Below are 16,697 nucleotides of genomic sequence, written 5' to 3' on the forward strand. Positions count from 1 at the left end.
CCGGGAACAGTTGATTAGTGGGTTGATAACGACTGGGAACAGTTGATTAGTGGGTTGATAACAGCTGGGAACATCAGACCAGAGAATCTTGTTTCTGATGGTCTGAGAGCCTTTCGGCAAACTCAAAGTGGGCTGTCATGTGCCATCTCAACCAGCTTCATGAGGTAGTCACCTGAAATGCATTTCAATTAACAGGTGTTCTTTGTTAAAAGTTAATTTGTGAAATTTCTTTCCTTCTTAATGCATTTGAGCCAATCAGTTGTGTTGTGACAAGGTAGGGGTGGTATACAGAAGATAGCCCTATTTGGTAAAAGACCAAGTCCATATTATGACAAGAACAACTCAAATAAGCAAAGAGAATGGACAGTCCATCATTAGTTTAAGACATGAAGGTCAGTCAATCTGGAAAATGTCAAGAACTTTGAAAGTTTCTTCAAGTGCCATACGCACTACCCTCTGTAGTGCTATGCGGTCCGAGGTCGAGCAGTTGCCATATCAGACAGTGATGCAACCAGTCAGGATGCTCTCGATGGTGCAGCTGTAGAACCTTTTGAGGATCTGAGGACCCATGCCAAATCTTTTCAGTCTCCTGAGGGGGAATTAGGTTTTGACGTGCCCTCTTCACGACTATCTTGGTGTGCTTGGACCATGTTAGTTTGTTGGTGATGTAGACACCAAGGAACTTGAAGCTTTCAACCTGCTCCACTACAACCCCGTTGATGAGAATGGGGGAGTGCTCAGTCCTTCTTTTCCTGTAGTCCACAATCATCTTCTTTGTCTTAATCAAGGTGAGGGAGAGGTTGCTGTCCTGGCACCTCACGGCCAGGTCTCTGACCTCATCCCTATAGGCTATCTTGTCGTTGTCAGTGATCAGGCCTACCACTGTTGTGTCATCGGCAAACTTAATGATGGTGTTGGAGTCGTGCCTGACAGTGCAGTCATGGGTGAACAGGGAGTACAGGAGGGGACTGAGCACGCACCCCTGAGGGGCCCGGATGTGTTGTTAACTACCCTTACCACTTGGGGGCGGCCCGTCAGGAAGTCCAGGATCCAGTTGCAGAGGGAGGTGTTCCTTAGCTTAGGATCCTTAGCTTAGTGATGAGCTCTGAGGGCACTATGTTGTTGAACGCTGAGCTGTAGTCAATGAATAGCATTCTCACATAGATGTTCCTTTTGTCCAGGTGTGAAAGGGCAGTATGGAGTGCAATAGAGATTGCATAATCTGTGTATATATTAGGGTGGTATGCAAATTGGAGTGGGTTTCTGGGATAATGGTGTTGATGTGAGCCATGACCAGCCTTTCAAAGCACTTCATGGCTACATACGTGAGTGCTACGGGTTGGGCACTGTAAACTCAGTGAAACCAGTGAGACTGAGCTAATTTATATGTGGCTTCCTGTTCTGTCTCCACAGGTGATTTCTGAGAGTTGCTTTTATATAGTCTAAATATGCACTGCATTGGTGAAGGGTCAACAGTAACACCCGTCTGTCTCCCCACTTACTCACCGCCACCAGTGGATATCATACAGGGGCTTCCAGGGAAGAGAAGTGTGGGAGTCATAACCCAAATAAGATGTATGATACATGTATGTAGGCTCCATGAGCCATTTTCAGCTGGATATGAATGAACAAATTATTTGTGGTGTCAAAGTGACTATACATTTTTAAAAAAAAAGGGCAATCCAAGTTGCTACCCTAATGAGTAGTGACAAAAACAGTAAGAACTAAGGTAAATTTACTTAACATTTAAACTGCCAACATCTTAAAATGATATGTAAAATGAACAACGCAGATATGGTCCTGCGTATTACCTCTAGGGGGAAATACAGTTCCATCTACCACAGTCATGGCTATCAGACGACCTTCAACTATCTTCTGTCCCCCACCCACTCAGCAACGATGGAAGGTGGTGCCATTTTTATGGTGTCCCTGGAGCAATTGGGGTTAGGGCACAACAACAGATTTTTCCACCTTGTCGGCTCCAGTGTTCTAACCAGAGACCTTTAGGTTACTGGTCCAATGCTCTAACCCCTGGGCTACCTGCTGCCCAATCTGGATAACCTCCCATCCAAAACAATTCAAGGTGCCAACTGTAAACACATATGAACTATAATTCTCAAATAGCACCAGCCCAAATGTCATTTGAAGTACAGTTCTCAATGGTGTGGTTCATAACACTCTGATTCTGAGCCACCCATGACTTTCCCTTGTCCATGAAAGACAGGAGGAACTAGATTCACCTCCAGAAATGGCTCTGCTCGCTATCCTCGTAACAGGTGAACTAGGTAGAGTAGGTGTCACACCCTGACCATAGTTTACTTTGTATGTTTCTATGTTTTGGTTGGTCAGGGTGTGATCTGAGTGGGCATTCTATGTTACATGTCTAGTTTGTCCAGTTCTATGTTCGGCCTGATATGGTTCTCAATCAGAGGCAGGTGTTCGTCATTGTCTCTGATTGGGAACTATATTTAGGTAGCCTGAGTTTCACTGTGTGTTTGTGGGTGATTGTTCCTGTCTATGTGTTTTCACCAGATAGGCTGTTTAGGTTTTCGTTACGTACATTACGTTCTTTATTTTGTAGTGTTTGTATTGATTCGTGTTTTATGTTTGTTTATTAAAACATGGATCGCAATCGACACGCTGCATTTTGGTCCGACTCTCCTTCTCATATAGAAAACCGTTACAGAATCACCCACCACAAAAGGACCAAGCAGCGTGTCAACAGGCAGGAGCAGCGCGAGGAGATGCGCAATAAGGATTTCTGGACATGGGAGGAAATCCTCGACGGGAGAGGACCCTGGGCTAAACCAGGGGAGTGTAGCCGCCTAAAGGTGCAGCAGGAGAAGAGGCAACAGGAGCAGCCCAAAGAGGAGGTATGGACATGGGAGGACGAATTAGAAGGAAGAGGACCCTGGGCTCAGCCAGGAGAATATCGCCGCCCCAAAGAAGAACTGGAGGCGGCGAAAGCTGAGAGGCGCAGATATGAGGAGGCAGCACGACGTAGCGGATGGAAGCCTGAGAGGCAGCCCCAAAAATGTCTTGGGGGGGGGCTAACAGGGAGTATGGCTACGCCAGGTAGGAAACCTGGGCAGACTCCCTGTGCTTACCGGGGGGCTAGAGAGACCGGACAAGTACCGTGTTATGCAGTGGTGCGCACGGTGTCTCCAGTGCGGGTGCATAGCCCGGTGCGGTATATTCCAGCTCCGCGTGTCGGCCGGGCTAGATTGAGCGTCGAGCCTAATGCCATGAAGCCGGCTCTACGCATCTGGTCCCCAGTGCGTCTCCTTGGGCCGGCTTACATGGCACCAGCCTTGCGCTCAGTGTCTCCGGTTCGCCTGCATAGCCCAGTGCGGGCTATTCCACCACGCCGCACTGGCAGGGCGACCGTGAGCATTCAACCAGGTAAGGTTGGGCAGGCTCGGTGCTCAAGAGCTCCAGTGCGCCTGCACGGTCCGGTTTTTCCAGTACCACCTCCACACCCCAGCCCTCCGGTAGCAGCTCCCCGCACCAGGCTTCCTGTGCGTGTCCTCGGCCCAGTACCACCAGTGCCAGCACCACGCATCAGGCCTACAGTGCGCCTCGCCTGTCCAGCGCTGCCAGAGCCTTCCTCCTCTTCAGCGCTGTCGGAGTCTCACGCCTGTTTAGCGCTGTTAGAGCCTTCCTTCTCTACAGCGCTGCCGGAGTCTCCCGCCTGTTCAGAACTGCCAGTTTGCAAGGAGCTGCCAGTTTGCAAGAAGCTGCCAGTTTGCAAGGAGCTGCCAGTTTGCAAGGAGCTGCCAGTTTGCAAGGAGCTGCCAGTTTGCAAGGAGCTGCCAGTCTGCAAGGAGCTGCCAGTCTGCATTGAGCTGCCAGTCTGCATAGAGCTGCCAGTCTGCATAGAGCTGCCAGTCGGCATAGAGCTGCCAGTCTGCAAGGAGCTGCCAGTCTGCAGGGAGCTGCCAGTCTGCAAGGAGCCGCCAGAGCTGCCAGTCTGCAGGATGCCGCCAAAGCTGCCAGTTTGCAAGGAGCCGCCAGAGCTGCTAGTCTGCAAGGAGCCGCCAGAGCTGCCAGTTAGCATGGAGCAGCCAGAGCCGCCAGTCAGCATGGAGCAGCCAGGGCCGCCAGTCAGCATGGAGCAGCCAGGGCCGCCAGTCAGCATGGAGCAGCCAGGGCCGCCAGTCAGCATGGAGCAGCCAGGGCCGCCAGTCAGCATGGAGCAGCCAGAGCAGCCAGTCAGCATGGAGCTGCCAGTCAGCATGGAGCAGCCAGAGCTGCCAGTCAGCATGGAGCAGCCAGAGCTGCCAGTCAGCATGGAGCAGCCAGAGCTGTCAGTCAGCATGGAGCAGCCAGTCAGCATGGAGCAGCCAGAGCTGCCAGTCAGCATGGGGCAGCCAATCAGCATGGAGCAGCCAGAGCTGCCAGTCAACCAGACTCTTCCAGATCTGCCAGTCGACCAGACTCTTCCAGATCTGCCAGTCGACCAGACTCTTCCAGATCTGCCAGTCGACCAGACTCTTCCAGATCTGCCAGTCGACCAGACTCTTCCAGATCTGCCAGTCGACCAGACTCTTCCAGATCTGCCAGTCGACCAGACTTTTCCAGATTCTCCAGTCAGCCAGGATCTGCTAGATCCAACTACCTGCCTGGGCTTCCTCTCAGTGCTGAGCTTCCTCTCAGTGCTGAGCTTCCTCTCAGTGCTGAGCTACCCATCAGTCCCGAGCTACCTCTGTCCCGAGCTGCCCCTCTGTCCCGAGCGGTCATTAAGGAGGGTAACCTATCTAGGGACGCTAAGGAGGTGGACTAAAACTATTATGGAGTGGGGTCCACGTCCAGCGCCAGAGCCGCCACCGCGGACAGATGCCCACCCAGACCCTCCCCTATAGGTTCAGGTTTTGAGTCCGCACCTTGGGGGGGGGGGGGGGGGTACTGTCACACCCTGACCATAGTTTACTTTGTATGTTTCTATGTTTTGGTTGGTCAGGGTGTGATCTGAGTGGGCATTCTATGTTACATGTCTAGTTTGTCCAGTTCTATGTTCGGCCTGATATGGTTCTCAATCAGAGGCAGGTGTTCGTCATTGTCTCTGATTGGGAACCATATTTAGGTAGCCTGGGTTTCACTGTGTGTTTGTGGGTGATTGTTCCTGTCTATGTGTTTTCACCAGATAGGCTGTTTAGGTTTTCGTTACGTTCATTACGTTCTTTATTTTGTAGTGTTTGTATTGATTCGTGTTTTATGTTTGTTTATTAAAACATGGATCGCAATCGACACGCTGCATTTTGGTCCGACTCTCCTTCTCATACGGAAAACCGTTACAGTAGGGCTGTGGCTGGGAAGCTCCAGAGAGTAGGTGGCAGGCAGCAGGCTTAGCTTCCCTCTAAAGCCCCTCAGTGAGCTCATCCACAGAGAGAGAGTGAGAGAAAGCAAGAGAGAGAGGGGTGGTGGGAGCAGGCCAGCCACCAGCACCAACCTAATCGGTCTCAGCATGACCTATCTGGAGGGAGCAGAGGGCGTCATATGGTGCCTGTTGCACAGACACAATCAGGAGGAGGGTGCTTTATACTTAGTCCGTCAGCCATTCAGTGTATTTATGTGTGTGTTAGGGGGTGGAAAGGTGATTTGAGGTGTGAGTGTACTACTCTACGCAGAACCACCACAAAGTGTTTCCATTCTTTCACCTCACCTTTGTTTTTGTAGAGCATAACATCAACCATGTATGTCAAGTTGATATTGTTTTATTCTACCAATGAGAAAATAGTCACCAACAATGTTGACAGAGCTGTTGTAAAGGGAAAGGAACATTGTCACGACCTCACTCTCCAACTAAGGTGCATGGATTAGGAGGCAAACTGTTGTACACTCTTCTAGGCAGTGTCAGCAACAATACACCATCCCACTGGGCACATGCTTAGCCTACTCCTGGTGATGACATCATGACATCATGAATTGCTTTTGAGAATCACAGGCAGACCGACAGAAAGCTAGGTCTCCGTCCCTCACTCACAATTAAGGCAGACACCAAGACTAACAACAAATGAGTGATGACAGACTTATTATGAGAACCATAGAGATCATATCACTCACTTATGCCATTTAAAGGATCTCTATGATGTGAGCCATATCAAATCTTTCACCAGAATAGGCCATGTTATCCTAGCCTGTGCCTGAATGCTGGTCTGTTTCTGGTCTCTAGCCAAGTCCTTATGGAGTTGTCATGCCAAGCCAAACATGAGAACAGCTGCCTAGTCCCTACAGTAAATCACCCGTTAAGACTTGGACAAGCTTAGAACTCCTCATCCAAATCAGTCACAATACCCGTCATCATCATTTTCACCCTCCTCCTCATCACCATCAAGTGGTCTCAATGAGGGACACACCTGGAGGCTTCTAATTGGCTCCAGATAAATATGCTCCCCAAGGACCCAATAGGAGCACTGCATTTACCCTGTGCTGCATATCACAGATTCCTGGGTCATGCTTTTCAATTAGGAAAATTCATGAACTGAATGGAAATAGAACGCACGCCAACTCCCAACTCCATAGAGACTGAATACCTCAGGTCAGGTGTGTGATCTGGCCAGAAGACTTGTTAAAGGTTATCTGAGATGTTCTCCATATTGACAACAACACAATAAACTCACAATAATATTCTCTATGTTCATAATAGTGTCAGAATGATAAATTGTGGGTCTCAAATTGTGGCTACATCAATGACAGGAGCATTCAATTACAGCACAAAGCTGTTTCACACACATCATGTCCTCCATTGCTACAGTACAGAACTGTCTTGGCTGCCTCCTTTCTTCAGAAGGATTCCAATTTCCTTCCTCTATCAGAGAAGTCACTCTCTAAGCTATAACAACCCACTGAGCCACCCAGTGGATGGAAGCACAACACTTAGAGCCATCCGCATGTGTCTCACACACACGAGTGTGTGAGACGTGTCTGTGTGTGAGACGTGTCTGTGTGTGAGATGTGTGTGTGTGTGTGAGACGTGTGTGTCTGTGTGTGAGACGTGTCTGTGTGTGAGATGTATCTCACACACGTCTCACACACATCTCACACACAGACACGTCTCACACAATGACAATGACACGTCTCACACACAGACACGTCTCACACACACGTCTCACACACACGTCTCACACAGACACGTCTCACACACAGACACACACAGACACGTCTCACACACACGTCTCACACAGACACACACACGTCTCACACATCTCACACACACGTGTGTGAGACGTGTGTGAGATACGTGTGTGTCTGTGTGTGAGATGTGTGAGACGTGTGTGTGTGTGTGTGAGATGTGTGTGTCTGTGTGTGAGACGTGTCTGTGTGAGACGTGTGTGTGAGACGTGTGTGTGAGACGTGTCTGTGTGTGAGACGTGTCATTGTCATTGTGTGAGACGTGTCTGTGTGTGAGATGTGTGTGAGACGTGTGTGAGATACATCTCACACACAGACACGTCTCACACACAGACACACACGTCTCACACACACACACACATCTCACACACAGACACGTCTCACACACAGACACGTCTCACACACTCGTCTCACACAGACACACATCTCACACACACGTCTCACACACACACAGACACACACGTCTCACACACAGACACACACGTCTCACACACAGACACATCTCACACACACACACGTCTCACACACAGACACACACATCTCACACACAGACACACACCCTAGGGCGGCAGGGTAGCCTAGTGGTTAGAGTGTTGGACTAGTAACCGGGAAGGTTGCAAGTTCAAATCCCCGAGCTGACAAGGTACAAATCTGTCGTTCTGCCCCTGAACAGGCAGTTAACCCACTGTTCCTAGGCCGTCATTGAAAATAAGAATTTGTTCTTAACTGCCTTGCCTAGTTAAATAAAGGTTAAATATATATATATATATATATTTAACACAGTTATCCACAGCACTTGGTTTAGACCAGCCATACTGTGATAACTGAAAAGTGCATGCACCTGCAGATACATTATAAATGGATGTGAGAGAGAGGCCTGAAATGGAAACAGACGCGAGCACGCACATCATGCTTAGCGAGTACCACTTTCTCCTGACTCAGTACCTCTGCCTCACAAACACACGTGACCGTCTTCATCATGTGTCTTAACCCGATCGTGCCACCTCAAAAGCTAGTTAATGAGGCGACGTAAGCGGGACACTTCAGGCTAAGGAGTACGTTTCACACAACCTCATGTGCTACACACACACAACCTCTCACCTGGTCGTCCAATCGGTGGGCTACAATAGTGGCTGCCTCTTCCTGCTCAGAATCACTGAGGGGTCTGATCCTAAGAGCCACCTGGGAGCGAGAGACAGGTAGAACACCACAGGGTTAGAGCTTTCACAGAGAGGAACAGGGTTGGAGCTTTCAAAGAGAGAGGAACAGGGTTAGAACTTTCACAGAGAGAGGAACAGGATTAGAGCTTTCACAGAGAGAGGAACAGGGTTGGAGCTTTCACAGAGAGAGGAGCAGGGTTGGAGCTTTCACAGAGAGAGGAACAGGGTTGGAGCTTTCACAGAGAGAGGAACAGGGTTGGAGCTTTCACAGAGAGAGGAACAGGGTTAGAGCTTTCACAGAGAAAGGAACAGGGTTAGAGCTTTCAGAGAGAGAGGAACGGGGTTAGAGCTTTCACAGAGAAAGGGACAGGGTTAGAGCTTTCACAGAGAAAGGGACAGGGTTAGAGCTTTCACAGAGAAAGGGACAGGGTTAGAGCTTTCAGAGAGAAAGTAACGGGGTTAGAGCTTTCAGGGAGAGAGGAACGGAGTTAGAGCTTTCAGAGAGAAAGTAACGGGGTTAGAGCTTTCAGAGAGAAAGTAACAGGGTTAGAGCTTTCAGAGAGAAAGTAACAGGGTTAGAGCTTTCAGAGAGAAAGTAACAGGGCTAGAGCTTTCAGGGAGAGAGGGACAGGGTTAGAACTTTCAGAGCAAATGGGCTGGGTCCTGGTCAAAAGTTGTGCACTTCATAGTTAATAGGGTGCCATTTGGGACGCACAACATTAACAGCATCAAAGAGATTGCTTATTCACACCACAGCAATGACCTTGATGTCATTCACTAGTCCACAAGAGCACAGGATAAAGTCAATTATCATTGTCATTTAAAATAAACTAATAATTCACAATTTAATCGTTTCAAAATCCTTTATAAAAGTACACCTTAGTCATGTGTTACAGTTACGCTGTATTTTTAACACAGTAACTGTAACTCTGTAAAGTCACTGTGACATGTGCCTCTCTCCATCTCTTATCCAAGCTCTCTCTCTGTCAAAACACTCTTCATGGCAGTGAGCTCAATTATGGCCTGCACTGCAGGGAGGTGTTTCTGCAGAAGAAGAAAACCTGCTCTCTAGATTCAGTATAATTACTATCATAGCATGGAGGGACATTATGACACTCAGATGAGACAGACCAAGTTATAGACTGATACCCCATCCACACATGATCAACTACAGTGGGGCAAAAAAGTATTTAGTCAGCCACCAATTGTGCAAGTTCTCCCACTTAAAAATATGAGAGAGGCCTGTAATTTTCATCATAGGTACACTTCAACTATGACAGACAAAATTAGAAAAAAAATCCAGAAAATCACATTGTAGGATTTTTAATGAATTTATTTGCAAATTATGGTGGGTGCTGCTATGGTGACCAGTGAGTTGAGATAAGGCGGGGCTTTACCTATCAAATACTTGTGGATGACCTGAAGCCAGCGGGTTTGGCGACGAGTATGAAGCGAGGGCCAGCCAACGAGCGCATACAGGTCGCAGTGGTGGGTAGTATATGGTGCTTTGGTGACAAAATGGATGGCATTGTGATAGACTGCATTCAATTGTTGAGTAGAGTGTTGAAGGCTATTTAGTAAATGACATCGCCGAAGTCGAGGATCGGTAGGATGGTCAGTTTTACGAGGGTATGTTTGGCAGCATGAGTGAAGGATGCTTTGTTGCAAAATAGGAAGTTGATTCTAGATTTAAATTTAGGATTGGAGATGCTTAATGTGAGTATGGAAGGAGAGTTTACAGTCTAACCAGACACCTAGGTATTTGTAGGTGTCCACGTATTCTAAGTCAGAGCCGTCCAGAGTAGTGATGTTGGACAGGCGGGCAGGTGCGGGGAGCGATCGGTTGAAGAGCATGCATTTAGTTTTACAAGCATTTAAGAGCAGTTGGAGGCCACGGAAGGAGAGTTGTATGGCATTGAAACTCGTCTGGAGGGTTGTTAACACACTGTACAATGGGCCAGAAGTATACAGAATGGTGTCGTCTGCGTAGAGGTGGATCAGAGAATCACCAGCAACAAGAGCAACATCATTGATGTATACAGAGAAGAGTCGGCCCGAGAATTGAACCCTGTGGCACCCCCATAGAGACTGCCAGAGGTTCGGACAACAGGCCCTCCGATTTGACAGACAACTCTATAAGAGAAGTAGTTGGTGAACCAGGCGAGGCAGTCATTTGAGAAACCAAGGCTGTTGACTCTGCCAATAAGAATTTGGTGATTGACAGAGTCGAAAGCCTTGGCCAGGTCGATGAATACGGCTGCGCAGTAATGTCTCTTATCCATGGCAGTTATGATATCGTTTAGGACCTTGAGCGTGGCTGAGGTACACCCATGACCAGCTCTGAAACCAGATTGCATAGCGGAGAAGGTACAGTGGGATTCGAAATGGTTGGTAATCTGTTTGTTAGCTTGGCTTTCGAAGACAGGGTAGGATAGATAGGATAGATACAGGTCTGTAGCAGTTTGGGTCTAGAGTGTCACCCCCTTTGAAAAGGGGGATGACTGCGGCAGCTTTCCAATCTTTGAATCTCAGAAGATAGGAAAAATAGGTTGAACAGGCTGGTATTGCAACAATTTCGGCAGAAAACTTTAGAAAGAGAGGGTCCAGATTGTCTAGCCCGGCTGATTAGTAGGGGTCCAGATTTTGCAGCTCTTTCAGAACATCAGCTATCTGGATTTGGGTGAAGGAGAAATGGGGGAGGCTTGGGCGAGTTGCTGTGGGGAGTGCAGGGCTGTTGACCGAGGTAGGGGTAGCCAGGTAGAAAGCATGGCCAGCCGTAGAAAAATGCTTATTGAAATTCTCAATTATAGTGGATTTATCGGTGGTGACAGTGATTCCTTGCATCAGAGCAGTGGGTAGCTGGGAGGAGGTGCTTTTATTCTCCATGGACTTTACAGTGTCCCAGAACTTTTTGAGTTTGTGCTACAGGATGAAAAATTCTGTTTGAAAAAGCTAGCCTTAGCTTTCCTAACTGCCTGTGTATATTGGTTCCTAACTTCCCTGAAAAGTTGCATGTCATGGGGGCTATTCGATGCTAATGCAGTATGCCACAGAATGTTTTTGTGCTAGTCAAGAGCAGTCAGGTCTGGAGTGAACCAAGGGCTATATCTGTTCCTGGTTCAATTTTTTTTGAATGGGGCATGCTTATTTAAGATCGTGAGGAAGGCACTTTTAAAGAATAACCAGGCATCCTATACTGATGGGATGAGGTCAATATCCTTCCAGGATACCCAGGCCAGGTCTATTAGAAAGGCATGCTCGCTGAAGTGTTTTATGGGGCGTTTGACAATGATGGTGGGGTGGTCGTTTGACCGCAGGTCCATTACGGATGCAGGTAATGAGGCAGTGATCGTTGAGATCTTGGTTGAAGAGAGCAGAGGTGTATTTGGAGGGCAGGTTGGTTAGGATGATATCTATGAGAGTGCCCGTGTTTACGGATTTGGGGTTGTACCTGTTAGGTTCATTTATCATTTGTGTGAAATTGAGGGCATCAAGCTTAGATTGCAGGATGGCCGGGGTGTTAAAGGGATAATGAATCCAGTTGTTTATGTCGTCTGTTTTGGGAAAGTACCTGCATAAATGCGCACCCATAATTGCGCACATAATCGCTATATCACATTTGACATTGTCTGTAAGCTTGAGATTAGAGGTCGACCGATTAATCGGAATGGCCGATTAATTAGGGCCGATTTCAGGTTTTCATAACAATCGGAAATTGGTATTTTTGGGCGCTGAGTTCAGATTATTATTTTTTTAACACCTTTTACTTAACTAGGCAAGTCAGTTAAGAACACACCCTTATTTTCAATGACTGCCTAGGAACTGTGGGTTAACTGCCTTGTTCAGGGGCAGAACGACAGATTTTCACCGTGTCAGCTCAGGGTTCCAATCTTGCAACCGCACAGTTAACTAGTCCAACGCTCTAACCATTGCACTCCACGAGTAGCCTGCCTGTTACGCGAATGCAGTAGAAGCCAAGGTAAATTGCTAGCTAGCATTAAACTTATCTTATAAAAAACAATCAATCATAATCACTAGTTATAACTACTAATCCAGTTTAGCAGGCAATTTTAACCAGGTGAAATTGTGTCATTTCTCTTGCGTTCATTGCACAGGGTATATGCAACAGTTTGGGCTGCCTGGCTCATTGAGAACTAATTTGCCAGAAGTTTACGCAATTATGACATACATTGAAGATTGTGCAATGTAACAAGAATATTTAGACTTAGGGATGCCACCCGTTAGATAAAATACCGAACGGTTCCTTATTTCACTGAAATAATAAACGTTTTGTTTTCGAGATGATAGTTTCCGGATTCAACCATATTAATGACCAAAGGCTCGTATTTCTGTGTGTTATTGTGTTATAATTAAGTCTGATTTGATAGAGCAGTCTGACTGAGCAGCAGCAGGCCTGTAATCATTCATTCAAACAGCAATTTTGTGCGTTTTGCCAGCAGCTCTTCACAAGCACAGCGCTGTTTATGACTTCAAGCCTATCAGCCTAATGGCTGGTGTCACCAATATGAAATGGCTAGCTAGTTAGCTGGGTGTGCGCTAATACTGTTTCAAACGTCACTCGCTTTTAGATTTGGAGTAGTTATTCCCCTTGCGCTGCAAGGGCCGCGGCTTTTGTGGAGCGATGGGTAACGATGCTTCGAGTGTGGCTGTTGTCGATGTGTTCCTGGTTCGAGCCCAGGTAGGGGCGAGGAGGGGGACGGAAGCTATACTGTTACACTGGCAATACTATAGTACTTATAAGAACATCCAATAGTCAAAGGTATATGAAATACAAATGGTATATAGAGAAATAGTCCTATAAATACTATATTAACTACAACCTAAAACCTCTTACCTTGGAATATTGAAGTCTCATGTTAAAAGGAACTACCAACTTTCATATGTTCTGATGTTCTGAGCAAGGAACTTAAACGTTAGCTTTTTTACACGGCACCTATTTTACATGGCACATATTACTTTCTTCTCCAACACTTTGTTTTTGCATTATTTAAACCAAATTGAACATGTTTCATTATTTATTTGAGGCTAAATTGATTTTATTGATGTTTTATATTAAGTTAAAATAAGTGTTAATTCAGTATTGTTGTAATTGTCATTATTACAAATAAAAAAATTGTCCGATTAATCGGTATTGGTTTTTTGGTCCTCCAATAATCGGGGGCGTTGAAAAATCATAATCGGTCGACCTCTACTTAAAATCATTTGCACACGAAAAATCATACAATGATGGAAAGACCTGTGTGTTGTCCTTGTTAATGAAGACAGAAAGGAGCTCCGACTTCTTAATCAAAGCCTCAAATTTGTCCCGCACATTGAATATAGTTGCAGAGAGTCCCTGTAATCCTAGACTCCTAGAAAAAAAACATCACCTAGATGGTCAGACAAGTGAAAATTATGGTCAGTAAAGAAAACTTTAAACTTGTCTCTCAATATAAAAAAAATAACGTGTCAATACTTTGTCCCTTGATAACCAGCGCACTTCTTCTGTATGTTATAAAAGCGTTACATGGTCGCTGCCCATATCATTGCATAATGCAGAAAATAAAAGAGAGTTCAGGGGCCTTGGCAGCAAGAGTGTTTCGGTGGATGCTGCTGTGTACCCAAGTGGCGTCGGAGCAAATGCTTGCAAGCGCTTTACCACTCCACTGTATCTATGTCATGGCTCTTACGCCATCAGTACAGTACAACACATCTTAACCACCAAAGTCCATTGGATGTCACAAAGCTGTCCAGTGCTTTAAAAATATCCTCTCATGTTGTCCTGGTTTCCAGAAGATGTCTTCCTTAATTGACCCCCCATCCCCCATAAATGTAACGGACATATACCAGGAGCGGTGCCAGAGCTGCCACATTTGTTGACTCATCCAGCTGTAAGGCATATAATTCACTGGCTTGTATGCGAAGCAGTAATTGTTTCAAAACATATCCTGCCATGTCACTTATGCGTCGAGAAACAGTGTTGTTTGATGAAGTCATTGTCTGTATGGTTGTTTTGGTATTTTCTCCCAGCATTGTCCCAGCCATATCCGAAAGAATTAAGTCCTCCACAATAGTATGGGACTTGCCTCTCTCAGCCACTCGGTTGCTCACCATATAAGAGTCTTCTAGCCCCTTCTTAGTAATGGTATCTGATGCTTTTATACATGTCTTACTACTTGAAAGTCTTCTTTATTCTCGCTCTAAAAAACTCCCGTGGCTTATTTTCAAACCGTCGTGTTTCGTTTCTAAATGTCTGCGCAAGAGTGAAGGTTTCCCGCGAGAGAGTAGTGGTTACTGTGATGTTCATTATTTGACTAAGCTACCTGTATTTGACATTGTGTTGTTATTTCGCTGAACACTAGATGGTTTCATTTTATTTTTGCCAGTGAAAACGAGGCTACTCTGTCGAGAAAAAAAACCTTACCCAAATGTATAGGCCCGTTGGACAATATAAATGTACTGTTTGAAAATGTGAAAAAAAAAATATATATATACCATTTTTTAAAATTGTGAATCACATTTTTATTTGGCGTTCCCCCGGCATTGCGCGTACACCAGCAGTTTGGGAATATCTGGCCTACAGTAGTCTACAAAATTATCTAGTCACACCTTCCACGTGGCATTCAATTAAAATGTCCCCATAAAGGTAGGCGATACTACACTACTGTTCTCGCAGCAATGGTACAAAAGTGTGACAAAGTGTAGGCAGGCTACGCTAGTGTATCGTACTTACTGTCAGTTGGTGGTCTTTTGATTCGCCTGTGTCATTCATGGCCACTGGTGGTTGGAGTATCCTCGATTGTTAGAAAATAGTGGCTAAACTGGACATCGGTCAGACATCCTGCTCAATACCTGCACGACCCCTCTCCACCCACCTGTATGGCTTGTCCAATGTCGAACTCGATTGACGACAACAAGCCTACAAACCTCTACCTTTCCTCAAAATAGTTCTAATTTATTTACGGTTAAATAGACATCTATCGCCAAAAGTTCACTCTTGCAAAACAAGTCTGATATAACAGCATAAAACGAGTAGCCTCCATTCCATTTAATCTATTCTGTTTACAGAAATAATTAGTTTGTTCTTTCGCCCATGTCTTTGAAGACATACGAGGATGCGGACGGAGAATGGCAGGTGTCCACTGTTGACTTCCCTTTCCCTTCACTCTCCCCTTCGCTTCTTTTATCTGACGACTCGTGTGTTGTTCCTGGATACCCTTAGAGATCAGTAGGTAGTTTAAACAGACAGGCAGAGGTGCGTAAAGCACCTGAGTAAGCAGCCGTTTCTTCGATTTGCCGCGGCCCAAGGACGACATCTGGTGGATAAATCGATGGCGCATATAGAATTGCACTAACATCTCTCCAAATTACGGTGACGCAATTGCTTGCCCTCAATACTAAATAGAACTTTGACTTTCATATCTAATCTTACTCCAGATCAAGTCTGGGAGGACTTAACACTACCACTCAACACCCTCTGCAACTGTTCTGCAGTAAATCCTTGCATTTCTTGGTGCTGCCTATCTTGGCCAGGATGCTCTTGAAAAATAGATTTTAAATGTCAATGAGCCCTCCCTGGTTAAATAATATTAAAAATAAATCCCCCCCCCCCAAAAAACAAAAAAAAAGAACTTTGACTTTCATTTCCAGACTAAAATATTACATTCTAACATACGTTTATAGAGCTAAATGAAATGACAATTCTCATATTTGTTTTATGTATGCAGTGTCAAACGTATTTAACCCGAACCCTTCAAGGTCAACTTCGAAGGTATCAACATCAACAAAAGCGAATGTTAATCAAACCTAACCTACATGAATAAAAATATAAACAATGGAAGAGAGACTGTCATTATGCATAATGTACTTTGTAATATTCATGTTATACCAGTGCAATGGCATATTTTTATATGACCTGCTACCACCAATGCTAGCATAGCGTTAATTTAGCACTCATTTGCACGTGAGCTATCTAATTGCTCACAATGAGGGAATCTTATTTGGACAAATTTGCCTACTTGAGCAGTAAGCCTAGGTTTACATGTACAGTTATGTAATCAATTTGATCGTTGATTTTCTGTGTTTCTTCAATGTATGCCTTGCCTACTGTGTTAATTGTTTCAATTGTGTTATGTTGTTTAGTAAAGTTGACATAGAAGTCACCCGAGTCTCTGATCTCTTTACTGGAGCTAGTATAACTTAATGTACAAAGCACATTCAGCTTGCCAGTATGTCTATATGGTATAGTCTGTCTCCATTCTCATGAGGAAAGTAAATGGCATTATAAATCAGGATAGGTAGTAACTGTGTATATATGCTCAATGAAATAATATTACAAAGTTATAACATTTATCAACACAATTTGAACAGTACATGACAAACATAACAAGTCTGTTGTTCACTGCA

At 45.6% G+C, this 16,697-nt stretch overlaps 1 protein-coding gene across 1 annotated transcript in view; it reads right to left on the reverse strand.

The window, feature by feature from the left end:
- LOC139381609 (kinesin-like protein KIF19) overlaps positions 1-15,152 on the reverse strand; it is a 76,904-nt gene extending 61,752 nt beyond the window's left edge. The window contains exons 1-2 of the mRNA XM_071125262.1: positions 15,025-15,152; positions 8,233-8,313 (exon numbers count right to left, since the gene is read on the reverse strand). Of these exons, the coding sequence (XP_070981363.1) occupies positions 8,233-8,313; positions 15,025-15,063 (120 nt within the window). The 5' untranslated portion in view covers positions 15,064-15,152. The remainder of the gene's footprint in view (positions 1-8,232; positions 8,314-15,024) is intronic.
- Between the last annotated feature and the right edge of the window lie 1,545 nt (positions 15,153-16,697).

The sequence above is a fragment of the Oncorhynchus clarkii genome, chromosome 23 (genome assembly GCF_045791955.1).
Source record: "Oncorhynchus clarkii lewisi isolate Uvic-CL-2024 chromosome 23, UVic_Ocla_1.0, whole genome shotgun sequence".
Taxonomy (NCBI): domain Eukaryota; kingdom Metazoa; phylum Chordata; class Actinopteri; order Salmoniformes; family Salmonidae; genus Oncorhynchus; species Oncorhynchus clarkii.